Source organism: Idiotropiscis lumnitzeri, chromosome 13, assembly GCF_059441095.1.
Source record: "Idiotropiscis lumnitzeri isolate Australia: NSW breed Sydney's pygmy pipehorse chromosome 13, RoL_Ilum_1.0, whole genome shotgun sequence".
NCBI classification, from domain to species: domain Eukaryota; kingdom Metazoa; phylum Chordata; class Actinopteri; order Syngnathiformes; family Syngnathidae; genus Idiotropiscis; species Idiotropiscis lumnitzeri.
This window is the reverse complement of record NC_142403.1, coordinates 20,971,365-20,984,298: the sequence shown is the minus strand read 5'-3', so window position 1 is coordinate 20,984,298 and position 12,934 is coordinate 20,971,365. Positions and strand designations below refer to the sequence as shown.

Sequence of the window (12,934 nt, the reverse complement as noted above, 5' to 3'; positions counted from 1 at the left end):
TTGTCAATTCAATCATTCCTTATCCAATTCAAATATTCAAGTTCATCAAGTCACATTTCTAGTGGCGCAAATATCATGCTCGCAAACACAACACGCCTCGTGAAAAATGTCCAAGTTGACGTTGATCCTCCTTTGAAGAGAACAAAAACCAAATGTTGCTCCTCGAACGCGAAGTTGGTGCAAGATGAACCGGAAGTAGTTGACCGAGCCGTGACCTCTCCGTCGCGCTTGGTGTCGATGACACGCACGCGCATCTCACTCGCTGCCTGCTGTCACTCACTTAATCGACGTTTTGCATTTACGACTTTTCAATATTTGGACGAGTCAAAATGAGTACGATGTTCGCGGACACCATCCTCATCGTGTTCATCTCCGTGTGCACGGCCTTGCTAGCCGAAGGTGAGCGCACAATGCTAACACCGACGAGTGGACTCGAGAACTTTTCGATTTTAAGCTTTTAAAGGCATTAATCACGACAGTGCAAAAAGATCGCTGACATGCTATTTAGTTTTTTTGTCAATCCTCATTACCGAAATGTTGCGGCACCTGACGGTTCATAGCATTCAATGCTAACTGCTAATCCCAGGGAATCGGATATAAACCAAGAATCTGATGATACAAATTGTCATTCTAATAACAGACGCATCACTCCAAAACACGCCGATCCCGGAAAGTCTTCCAACTCATAAAAACACAATTTATTTCATTTATTTAATTCAAATTCTTGAAATAGGATTGTATTGAATGAGATGGTTTACTTAAAAACGATATTTTTTCTTTTTTGTGTTTTAATTCACTGGATCGCAAGTGTTGGTTTCAAATGAAGGCCGCAAATCGACGTTAGGATTTCCAAGGAATGCCATTGGCATCAAATAGTGACACATTTAAGGTAATAATCCTCAATGGTGTTTCAAGTCAATGACAAATTGAGGTTTCAAATGAAAGTTTTGAAATTGTTCGGAATTGAAGCCAAGATCTGTTTCAAAACATGCTTTAGGTTTCAAGAAAGATTTAGGTTTTCAAATTCGGATTTTAAGTCCAAATTTAAGAAAGACTTCAAAACGAGGCTTATATTTTTTGATCTTGTCATGCAAATTTTTTTTCCAATCATAACTTAACTCATCCAGCCGAGTAAAAAAAATGGATCTTTGACGTCTTTAGTCGTCAATGGTAGTAAATGAGTTAATGCGTCAGCGGTTGCGAGCGGCGGTGTTCTGTGGACTTGAATGCAAAGGCACCACAACCGCCTCCCGTGTTTTTGAACCATGAGAAGTGTTGAAGTTGTAAGACGCTGCGTTGTGATTGGACAGGAATCACGTGGGTGCTGGTGTACCGAACGGACAAGTACAAGCGACTCAAGGCTGAGGTGGAAAAACAAAGCAAAAAACGTATGCGCCACGACAAAAGATCATCAGTCGTATTTATTTTTTTTGATTGATGTTTTGCTGAGCGAGTCATCAGTGTGTGTTTGCCATAGTGGAAAAGAAAAAAGAAACCATCACAGAATCTGCAGGACGTCAGCAGAAGAAGAAGATTGGTAAGATTCTTTTTTTTTTTCTTTGCAACGACCCCCAGCGATGATGATGAGCTCACGTGTTGATGTTTTGCAGAAAGACAAGAGGAGAAGCTCAAGAACAACAACCGAGACTTGTCCATGGTCAGAAACGTCACTTGGCAATATTTAATCAATCAATCTTCGAGCGATGTCTGATTGATTCTTTGCAGGTGCGCATGAAGTCCATGTTTGCCATTGGCTTCTGCTTCACCGCTTTGATGGGCATGTTCAACTCCATGTAAGCGTCGCACTCCTCACATTTCCCGTGCATACAAACATGAGCTGTGTTTACAGCACAATCGTTTCCCAAGTCTCGCAGTTCTTTGATTTCCTCAAAAGTAGACAAAGTGTTGATGTTGCACTTTGAATTTGGTAGTGTCGAAATTGTAAAACAAAATCATTTGCACTCATGATACTGCCGTTAGTCTTTTCACAGCATAAAAATTGCCATTATTCCGACGGACTGTTGCACTTTCCAAAGAGAAAAACCTTGAAGCTGCGAACCTTGACCTTTTTTTTTTTTCCCCCTCCAGTTTTGATGGGCGCGTGGTGGCCAAGCTCCCCTTCGTGCCGTTGTCGTACATCCAGGGCCTGTCGCATCGCAACCTGCTGGGCGAAGACTACACCGACTGCTCCTTCATCTTCCTCTACATCCTCTGCACCATGTCCATCCGACAGGTATCCCGGCGCCGTCCGCCCGCACACGTTGCACGACTGGCGCGATTGAGTTGTGCCATCATGCAACCACCGCCGCTTGTGTTGTCCTGCACAGAACATCCAGAAGATGTTAGGCCTGGCTCCCTCCAGGGCGGCCACCAAGCAGGCAGGGGGCTTCCTGGGCCCCCCGCCACAAGCCGCAAAGTTCTCCTAAAGGTCACGACAACGCCGTTGGCTCCAATGGACTTTGAGCGGAAAAAATTGTCAAGAGTCGTTTTAAGTCACCAATGCTGTTTCTTACCTTTCAATAAAGTTTTATGGCTACCTTTTAGTTTCCGTTCTCATCGCTTGAGCATCGCAACTTGTGCTCGGCGGTCAATCACTTCTAGGCTCGACCTGGAGTCGGACCGGTCCGTCACTAACGGACGCTTGCCAGCTTTTCGAGATACGAGTTGTTTGGAGATCAGAGATGCACGGCGATGAACTCGACTCTTGTGACTTGAAAACAAGCAGCAATATGGCCGAGAATCATCATTTGTTTCATCAGATGTTTTACGCCACACCCAGCTGAAGTTTACTCCAAAACTCAGCAAAAAAAAAAACTGACAAATACAGCAAGTGCTTGAAAATTCTAACACCTAAATCACCCTAGAGGGGTTAACAAAAAGCATCAATGGGAATTGGATTCCTGGCATCCTCGTCATTCATTTCCAATGTCGGCTTCACTTGAGCCCACACTGCGCTCTTTTGCTCGATTTCTCTTTCGCACTTCGTGACACTCATACGACTCCTTCATTATTAAGGATACCAAATAAAAAGATACTGCCTCCGGTAGGTTTATTCAATTGTTTGCTGTGAGCGAGCGCCGCCGTTTTGACAAGTTAAGAAAGCTGCAGACAAACTCATAACGGAACACGCCGCCAACGTGCCGCCAACGTCTTTTCAGTACAACAGCAAACTTGAGGAGTCGAGTCCAAATTGCAACACAAAACAAAGTAGAGCTGGACAAATTATTGGCAGTTAAGTCATACCGCAAACATTTCGATGTGCAAATGAATTTGAATTTTATTTTGTAAGCCCCCAGGACTTGAAGTGTACGTCACTTGATGGGCTGTGGCCGCGATTTAAAGCCCTCCAACTTTAGCTTTAGCTTTAGCTTAGCTTCAGTCCAGCCAACAAGCGACCCGCGTCAGTTGCTCATCGCGAGTTGTACGCAGCAAGTTCAAGCAAGCTAGTTGATCCCGAACGGAAGCATGACACAATCCAGCCTGTTTGCCACGAGCGCCGCCACCACCGGCAGTTTGCTGCTCAGCGACAACCTCAACTTCTGGGACGGCGAGCGACAGGCGCCGCGGGCCGGCACCGGGGCGACCACCGAGCCAGTCTACGAGCCCGCCACCGGTACGAGGCCTATGCTAACGCACGCGCGCACGCACACGTCTCTTGGACTGTATATCGACGTGAATGCCGCTTGGCGCGATGAAGCGTACGTCGACGTTTCCGCCACATTGGATGTGCCAACGTGGCGCAATGGGCGAAGATGGTTGTTTTGGCACTCGTTCTCTCAGATCTTAAAAAAAAGAAAAATCTTGCTATATAAATAGATTGACATTACTTGGTAGCAAATTAATCAATGCACTGTATTAACATTTCTAGTGATTTGGGGAAGGGGGGCTGAAATTCAATTTATGTGAGGGATGCAGAAGATGCGTCCAGCAAACCAGTCTTAAAACAGAACATAAATTGTGCTTCAAACGTGAACAAGATTGGCGTGCCGGTCCTCTCGCTCATCTCGCTGCTATTTTGCAAACTCCTCAACTGGACAACTTGAGTCATGTTCCGTCTGATTTCATTCAGACATGTCGTTGTGCCCGTGTGGTCACCCTAAAAAATATTCCTGTTGTCTCACGGCCAAACTTTGTCTTCACGGCGTGGCGCGTTTTGAAAGAGACGCGACTGGGTGACGGAACATCATTTTATTCAATTTGGCGTCACTTCAGAATTACGTTTTGCCGAAAGCGGTCGTGTCATGACCCTGCTGAGCTACGACAGCCCATATATGATTTTTGTTGAAACAAATATATAGTGTATATTTAATATAAGTAGAGCAGACGGTTGGCATTTGCGGGAAATAGAGATAAGCGGAAATCTGCAAATAGGTGACACAAATTGTAAATGCAACGGGGGGGGGGAGGAATCCCCAAAACAACCCAAACATAAAATGAAAAAAAGGAACAGTTTCATTTGGGGAGTGGGTCATCCAATTTATATAAAATCAGGGAACGAATGAATGATTTCTGACTCAGCCGTTTTGAAACATAAGGTCTCTTTGACACGTTCAGTGTAGCGGCGTTGCGAATGTGTGATTCAGCACTCGAGGCGTGTGTGTCTCTGCGGATCAAAAGGTTCAGCCAGTTGTTGCATAACAGCAGCCCCAGCCCCCCACCCCCCCAAGTTGTTTTTTTCCTCCTGCTATTTTCTGAATGTGGACTTTGCTCCCTGCGTGTGCGTGTAGGGCGTGTGCTGTGTCAGTTGACCCCGTGCGGCCCTGATGAGGTGGACTCGGCCATCAAGAGCGCTCGCAGCGCGTACGCCAAGTGGGGCAAGATGGCGGGCACGGAGCGGGCGCGCGTCATGTTGGAGGCCGCTCGCATTATCAGAGTGAGACGCCGGCGGCCATCTTGCTCTTGTTATCGCAATGAAAGATAAACATGTTACTCATTAATGCTGTGAGTGTTTAAGAATCTCCACTCCAAACGTAATCCCGGCCTGAACTGATAAATGGAAATCGTAACACTCATCTTCAAAACCCATTCTGGAACCATATCACTCTTGAAACCCTTCATCAAAACATTTTTTCTTTTTTTTTTTTTTTTCTTTGTAAAAAGTAACCAATGCGCCTAAGCATCATTTTTTTTTTCAGGAGCGTCGGGAGAAGATCGCCAAGCTGGAGGTGATCAACAACGGCAAGTCCATCACTGAAGCTCTGGCGGATATTGACAGCGCCTGGCAGTGTCTGCAGTTCTATGCCGGACTGGCTTCAACCATGGCAGGTCGGTCCACAAGAAAGTCGAGGAGGAGCAGACTACTCCAAGCATCGTCCTGAATCCATCTGCAATGACAAATAGATCATCAAGTCGATGAATCGCCAATCGTGTTTTGGTAGCAACACGGACGGCTCACTAAAAATCGAGGTCGTGGATCCACGGAGAAAACTAGCGCCTTGCGGCTGTAATGTGTTTCGTATTACTAGGAATGGATCCAGATGTTGAACCAAAACTAAAACAATAACCTGAAAGGATGATAACTAGAACCAGCGCTGGGCACTTGACCTTTTTTTGCTGGTCAGTCCCACAATTCCTTCAAATTGTCGGCCCCCATTTTGGCCCCCCCCGGTAACAACCAACAGTTGAAAAAGTAGGAGTTGACCTAGGAAGAAATTTCACAAAGGAGTGGAGCCGGATCGACAAGTCGTGTTTGTGCATCCGCTCAGGTCAGCACATCCAGCTTCCCGGCGGCGCGTTTGCGTACACCCGTCGGGAGCCTCTGGGCGTGTGCGTGGGCATCGGCGCCTGGAACTACCCCTTCCAGATCGCCGTGGTCAAGTCTGCCCCCGCGCTGGCTTGCGGTGAGTTTGCAAACATTTGCCACGTTTTCCTCCGCTGCATGGCTTTGACGCTGCGCCGTGACCTTCGGTGCGGTCAGGCAACGGCATGGTGTTCAAGCCGTCGCCCATGACGCCGTTCACGGCCGTCGTCCTGGCCGAGATCTACCAGGAGGCCGGCGTGCCGCGAGGCCTCTTCTGTGTGGTGCAAGGTGGCGCCACCACCGGAACGTTGCTGTGTCAGCACCCCGAGGTGGCAAAGGTGTCCTTCACAGGCAGCGTGCCCACCGGCAAGAAGGTAACGCCGCATCCGTGCTGAGACGAGAGACTAGAATTTGAGCCAGAACTACAACCAGTCCAAGAGAAGGACCACAAGTAGAACAAAAGAGACCTGAGCAAAAAAAAACTAGAAGACGAACCAAAACTTGAACCGGGACGACAACCTGAAATTGACGAGAGTCCGACATGAGCTAGAACCTGAACCCAAACCAGACCAGAACCAGAACCAGCACAATAATCAGAGAAAGGTTAGATCGAGTACCAGAACCCGATAAGGACCGGTTCAAGTGCGAGAATCAGAACTGGAGTCGCTATTAAAAGTAAAACAAAAACAATCACAACTCAACAAGAAGCGCAGCTCGTACTCGAAAAAGACAAACTCAAGAAACGGACAAGAAGCTCAGCCAAAAACCAGAGCAACAGAAAATAAAGGTCTAGAACAAGGCTAAACAAAGCCAAAGTAGAGTCCAGAGACTTCTAGGCCGGGACTTGGTACAGTTAACAAGAAGCAGACTAAGACTGAACTCGGAGAACCAGAACTTGGACTGAGAGCACCAGAATGAGGTTTTGTCTTTGATGTGGTCAGGTGATGGAGATGTCGGCCCGCGGCGTCAAGCCGGTGACGCTGGAGCTGGGCGGGAAGTCTCCGCTGATCATCTTCAAAGATTGCGAGCTGGACAACGCTGTCAAGGGCGCCCTCATGGCCAACTTCCTCACTCAAGGACAGGTGAGCGTCTCGCCAATCCAGAACTTTGCCAGGACGCTCAACTTCTGCTAAATTTCCACAAAGTGTCCAGTGAAGTTGGAACAATTTGGACGTGTTTAAACACTTTGTTGTTGTTGGACTTTTGGGTTCCGTTCTAGTTGTCGTCATTTCTGGCTCCATTTGTAGTTCTCTTCCAGTGGTGATTCTTGTTCTGGTTCTGCTTTCGATGATGTTTTTGTTCTTCTTGTCGTTCTTGCTCTCGTACATTTCAAAGTTTTGTTTTTGGCCGTATTTGTACTTTGGCTTATTGGTCGCGTTCTGGTTCTGTTTTTTTGGTGTTGGACTTATTGTTCTCGTTTCCTTGAAACTTCCTGCTCTATTTGTAGTTCCGGTTCGTGTGCTTGTCTTGGTGGTGCTTCCAACTCTGTTTTTGTTATTGTGTTTTATATTTCTGGTTTTCGTTCTTATTTAAACCAGCCCCCCCAAAAAATGGATCTTTGACGTCTTTAGCCGTCAATGGTGGTTAATGAGTGAGGGTTTTGGTTTTTGAGTTGTGGTTCCGGTCCTTTTTGAAGTTCTTGTTGTAATTGTGTTTCTAATTGCGGGACTTTGGCGGGTGTAGGTTTGCTGCAACGGCACCCGAGTGTTTGTGCAGAGGGACATCATGCCGCAGTTCCTGGAGAAGGTGGTCAGCAGGACCAAAGCCATCACGGTGGGGGACCCCTTGCTGGACCAGACCCGCATGGGGGCGCTGATCAGCAAGCCTCAGCTGGAGAAGGTTCTTGGTTTTGTCAAGCAGGCCAAGGAACAGGTGAGGAGCAAGCACACGTTGGAGAAGCCTTCCATGCTAATGCTAACGCTGACGCTAACGGTTTGGCGGTCGTGTCGTCGCAGGGAGCCAAGGTGCTCTGTGGTGGAGAACCGCTTGTGCCCGCTGACCCGAAACTCAAGGAAGGGTACTTTATGTCACCCTGTGTGCTCGGTGAGGTGAAGCTAACAAGCTAATGCTAGTTTCATGTCGCGGTTCTGTTTTGTGTGGAGGATCTTTGTGTTTCGTGCTCACATTTCTTGTTGCGTTCGCTGCAGACGACTGCCGGGACGACATGACGTGCGTGAAAGAGGAGATCTTTGGGCCCGTCATGTCGGTGCTGCCGTTTGACACGGAGGAGGAAGTTCTGCAGCGGGCCAACAACACCACCTTCGGACTCGCCTCCGGAGTATTCACCAGGTGATCGCCACCGCCGCCACTTGCGGAGGTTGGCGTCGTGCTGAATGTTCTCCTCCTTTGTCCTTCAGAGACATCTCACGAGCTCACAGGGTGGCCGAGAAGCTGGAGGCGGGAACATGCTACGTCAACAACTACAACATCAGCCCCGTGGAGGTCCCCTTCGGAGGATACAAGATGTCAGGTGGGCTCAGCCGCAAAACCTTTGAAAAGAAAACCAGGAAAAGCTTCCGCAAGATTGAGCTTGACTTTGAAAATTGTGGTCATCGTGGCCTCGGAGGAAGTCGCTTGCTACGACTTTATTTCAAGGGTTGTACATTGCTTTTGAATAAGTTTTGCCTGATACATTATTTCTGCTGTCATTCATTTTTTTGTTACAAATATTACTCCCTGGTACTTCCAATATAATGCTGTTATTTTAATACATTGATACAGCGCTGTCTTTATGATAGGTCATTGAAATGCAAATGGTGTTAAAAAAGAAACAACAGAAAATTTGTCGTGTTCTTTGAAGGACAATAACTATGTTTAATATTCTGCTTTATAAATACATAAATAGGAATGTAAAGAATTAATAGTATGTGTATTTAGATGTAATGCTTCAATTAATTCTGTTACATCACGCAGACAAACTATGCATTACTACCACTCCAAAAACTTTTTTGTTTTTTTTTGAGGCAGGTTTTGGACGCGAGAACGGTCAAGTGACCGTCGAGTACTACTCGCAGCTGAAGACGGTGGTGGTCGAGATGGGCGACGTGGAGAGTCTCTTCTGAACGTCCACATGGGCCGGCCAAGCTGGCACAAGCTTCCCTTTTCACAATTTGCATTTGCTCATCAGTTCAAACTTTCTCAATAAAACTGTCGACACATTTTGTCGTCTATTTTCATGGTCTGCTTTCACACCATCCGTCCATTTTATATTCTGTGGCGTGTCCTCGTGAGGGTCACCCAAGCGTGACGTGTCTTTTGACCTCAACTGGTCATCGGTCAGTGCGGGGCTCATACCGACTACCACGTGATTGGCCTCCAATCATTGTCAGGCCACAAACAAGCCTTTGCACCAATGGACAATATTCAATGAATATTCAAATTTACTTTTAATAATCTGTCAAAAAGATTGGTTGACATTTGTTTTCTTTTCTTAATTGCTTACACGTTAGAAAGAATTACAAGCTATTAATTAAAAGTCCCAATTGAAAACAATGCTTTTATATTGAAAAGGTGAAACCGGAAACGTTTTGATCTAACGTCAGTTTTAGATAATGCAATCGTTGATGTGATTGTTTCCGCCAAGTTTACGTTCTTAAAACATTAATGGTAATGAAAAATCAAACTGTGTTAAGTTTTATATATATATATATATGTGAATGTATGCAAACAATTGAGGAAGCCATAGACTTAAAATGTGACTTCCAAAATATCCTTTTATATCGAAAGGAGCACAGCGGAAGTATTTGTATCCAACTGTGACGTTGTGTGTTTTCATTGTCAGTTTGTCCCTTGACGATGCAGGTGAGTGGAAGCTGATCGAAGGCAAACTTGTCGTTTTTATGTCCCTTTTCAACTTTTTCAGAAGTTCGTTAGCCAGCTCTCTTTGTACGTCCTCCTCGTGCCTTTTGGGGTTCATCTGCGTGCACTTGGCGACCATTCGTTGGCTGTTTTGGCTTGTTAGCATTAGCCGCTAAAGCAAAGGCATCAACACGACAAAAAAACCGTAACACCAAAAGCGAGTAATTCCAAGAACCAACATCAGGACCAACATTGAAACACAGCGACGTAGTTGGACTAAAACTAAAAAAATTGACAGTGTTTTCATTCAATTACATTTAATATTTTTGTCAGCGACTCTTAACACGGTTGAACTTTAACACCACACTTAAATTTGGTCCAATTCAGTGCATCCCACAAAAGTTTTTAAAGACGGAGAAGTGCATTATAATAAAAAGTTAACTACAGTTGAAGGCTCAAAACATAATGGACAACCTATTGATGATCAAATTAATGGCCAAATATTTGATGTCTTGTGAAATTATTCAGAGTCCTTGTTGAATTAAAATTGTCCAACGGCCTTGGAATTTCATCCTCTCAACAGTGCATCCTTCAATTTGAAAGCTGACGATTTATCTTTGGGGTTTTTTGTTTTTCAAATAAAGACATTTGGAAAAATTTTCTTTTACTTTGGAAAACAAAAAGCAAAATTTTTGCCAAATTTCCGACGGACCAAACCAGGAACCAGACCATGAATTCATGTTGGTGCATTTTCTACACTGTTAGTCTGACATAATGTCCGGTTTTAAATTAAGGGGTGGAGAAAAAGTTTTATTTTTTTTAATATATGCAATTCATCAATCAGTTGTCTAAATGAATGGAGTAGAGAATGGCTGATCGCCTGTCCATGCCAACTTGATGCGCATGTGCGTGTTTTTGGTTTGGATGCAGCAGCGTGAAGAGAAGCAGCTGGAAGCGTCGCTGGAGTCGCTCATCACGCAAGTAGCGCACGTGAAGAACGCCTTGCACTCGTTCATCTTCAAGCTGGAGAACGAGTACGAGCGACTCACATGGTGAGACGGACACTTTTTTGTCTTGGGCTTTAACGCTGCTCGTTTTGTTAGCCGCTCTATGTCGTTTCCCATGTTGCGTTAGCAATGAGCTAGCTTTTGTGTGTCTTGTCATGCTCGTCAGGCCGTCGGTGCTGGACAACTTTGCTCTGCTGTCGGGTCAGCTGAACACCATCAACAAGCTGCTGAAGAACGAGAAGACGCCGTCTTTCCGGAACCAGCTCATCATCCCGCTGCTGCTCTCGCAAGACCGCGACGACGACTTGGCGGTGAGACGCCGCTTCACGTTTACGCTGCATGGCGTCATCTACAATTCGTTAGTTTTTTTGTTCAGTCTGATTTTGATATCCTACTCGCATTCCAAAAATCAAAAGCCGACGTCACGCGACAGTGTTCGCCAAACTAAAGCTTTTTTTTTTGTGGTTGTCGTTGTTTTCGTGCACTCAGAAAGTGACGGAGCAGCGCGTGCCCGTCTTCAGCCACGAGATCGTCCCCGACTACCTGCGCACCAAACCCGACCCCGAAGTCGAGGAGCAGGAAAAGCAGCTCAGCGTTGAGGCCGCACGTGTCGGGCCCGAAGTGGCGCAGGTGGCCACTTCCTCTTCGTCTTTTTTCCTTCATTGCCGCTCTCCTCGTTCCTTCCCTCTCTTTGCTGCTTTCCATCACACTTTCATTCCCTTTTTTGGATCCTTCCTTCCTTGTTTGATTTTTTTTGTTTTTTGTTCCTACCTTGCTTTCTTTCCTTCCTTTCTTACGTCCTCGCTTGTTTCATTTCCCCTGTGATCTTTCTCTCCCGTCTTCCGTCTGTCATCCCTCCTTTTTTCCTTCCCCCTCTCTTCTTCTATCCCCTCTTCCTCTCCACGCACACTTTCTTCTGCCTTCCTTTCCTCTTCCCTCACTTCCTTCTGCTTCTCTCCTGCAGAAACAAATCCAGACGTTGAACAAGTTGTGTTCCAACCTGCTGGAGAAGCTCAGCAACCCGAGAGACGAGCGAGACGCAGAAAGCGCCGGTGAGTCACATCGTCAGCGATCTTTTTTTTTTTTGGTCACAAACCACTTCCAGTTGTCACCTCATCAATGTGTCATGAAAATTTAGAACGACTAACAAGTTTGGGAGGAGTAAATGAAAAAAGGTGGCGAAAGCAAGGAGGCAGGGTAGGAAGGAATAAAAAGTGGGCAGGAGAGGATGGAGTGAGGGTTGAAAAGAGGGAAGCAAACAAACAAGGAAGGAAGAAAGGCAAAAATGGAAAGAATGACGGAAAGGAAGAAGTAATTGGGAAGGAAGGAAGGACAGCAGTCAGGAAAGAAAGAAAGGCTGGGCAATAAACCGAAAATGTACCGTTACCGAAATTTATTACAATGACCGACATCATTTTGCCCATGTCGGTAAATGTGGTGTTTAAAAAAAAAAAAAAAAAGTCTTTTCTGTCTGCTGCAATGTTCATGCCCCTTTAAGACGGCTAGTCACGTGACTCCGCCCATCTGAACCCGAGTTGCAAACCCGAAGTCGGGGAGTCGGGGAGGGTGGCGGGAAGAAAGGAAGGCAAAAGAAACGAGAAGGAGGGCAAGTGGGCTGTCCCTTTTTTTTGTGACGTGGGCACTTTTCGTTTGTCCGTCCTTCAGCGCTGCGCCAGAACAAATGTTGGTTCAACCCGGCCGACACCAGCGCGCTGGTGGGGGCGGTGGCCTTCGGCAAGGGCCTGTCCAAGTGCCGCCCCCCCGGCGGCTCGGCGGCGGCGGGACACACGGGCCCGCCGGGCGCCATGATGCCCGGCGGGCCCCCCACCTTGCAGCAGGTCACCATCGGGGGCGCCGGTCAGCCGGGGGGGCTGGGAGGGCCCCCCCAGCAGCAAGGACAGCCGGGTAAGGAGGCAGACGCGTCCTCACTTCCTGTCTGGCGCCATCTTGGCTTTCTTCCGAGTCTTTTGAAATATCACGGCGTTTCCTTTCAGGCAAGATGCCGGGCATCAAGACCAACATCAAGTCGGCGTCGGCCTCCATGCATCCTTACAACAGATGAAGCCTCGCCCGCCGGATCCGTCACGGCGACCGCCCGCCCACCACCGGTGCTGGCGTGCGACGCTCGTTCTCCATTAAATGAGGGCAAAAAGCAATCGTTTTGTTCAACGTCGCTATGATGTCATACAATTTGTGAGGCGTCATGTGACTCTGCCCAGAATTGTTTGCTTTGGAACTAGGATAAGGTTTCCAACTAGACTGACAGTTTTCATGCGTTTAGTGTCTTAAACCTGACTTTCAAATAAACATTTCAAAATAGGGTAAGGCTTCCAATCTTGGCTTTTAAATTTTGGGTTTGAGGATTTAGGTTTTTTTTTGGGCAACTCAG

General features: G+C 46.7%; 3 protein-coding genes and 1 long non-coding RNA gene across 6 annotated transcripts; 3 read left to right on the top strand and 1 right to left on the bottom strand.

Annotated features, from left to right (window-relative positions):
- Positions 1-175: 175 nt before the first annotated feature.
- tmco1 (transmembrane and coiled-coil domains 1) lies at positions 176-2,536 on the top strand. The gene is made up of 7 exons (XM_088313716.1): positions 176-399; positions 1,311-1,388; positions 1,478-1,537; positions 1,611-1,657; positions 1,726-1,793; positions 2,089-2,233; positions 2,328-2,536. Exons 1-7 carry the CDS (start codon positions 330-332, stop codon positions 2,424-2,426), a joined length of 567 nt encoding a protein of 188 aa, XP_088169842.1. The 5' UTR covers positions 176-329; the 3' UTR covers positions 2,427-2,536.
- Positions 1,407-3,671, bottom strand: LOC148325067 (uncharacterized). Its single transcript, XR_015846359.1, has 2 exons — positions 2,514-3,671; positions 1,407-2,319 (listed from the first exon to the last, which is right to left on the bottom strand). It is a non-coding gene; the product is annotated as an uncharacterized LOC148325067 (long non-coding RNA).
- On the top strand, positions 3,135-8,899 carry aldh9a1a.1 (aldehyde dehydrogenase 9 family, member A1a, tandem duplicate 1). The gene is made up of 11 exons (XM_088313715.1): positions 3,135-3,613; positions 4,728-4,873; positions 5,136-5,265; positions 5,706-5,840; positions 5,918-6,114; positions 6,682-6,822; positions 7,424-7,612; positions 7,696-7,783; positions 7,888-8,029; positions 8,098-8,210; positions 8,708-8,899. Exons 1-11 carry the CDS (start codon positions 3,466-3,468, stop codon positions 8,800-8,802), a joined length of 1,524 nt encoding a protein of 507 aa, XP_088169841.1. The 5' UTR covers positions 3,135-3,465; the 3' UTR covers positions 8,803-8,899.
- A 573-nt stretch (positions 8,900-9,472) lies between these two features.
- Positions 9,473-12,865, top strand: med8 (mediator complex subunit 8). Of its 3 annotated transcripts, XM_088313806.1 has the most exons (8): positions 9,473-9,541; positions 10,469-10,590; positions 10,712-10,856; positions 11,035-11,175; positions 11,510-11,597; positions 12,211-12,328; positions 12,366-12,450; positions 12,540-12,865. In XM_088313806.1, exons 1-8 carry the CDS (start codon positions 9,536-9,538, stop codon positions 12,723-12,725), a joined length of 891 nt encoding a protein of 296 aa, XP_088169932.1. In that variant the 5' UTR covers positions 9,473-9,535; the 3' UTR covers positions 12,726-12,865. The 3 variants fall into 3 exon arrangements, with proteins under 3 accessions (XP_088169932.1, XP_088169931.1, XP_088169933.1); XM_088313805.1 differs by lacking the exon at positions 9,473-9,541 and having other exon boundaries at positions 10,442-10,590; XM_088313807.1 differs by lacking the exon at positions 9,473-9,541 and having other exon boundaries at positions 10,442-10,590; positions 12,211-12,450.
- Positions 12,866-12,934: the final 69 nt, after the last annotated feature.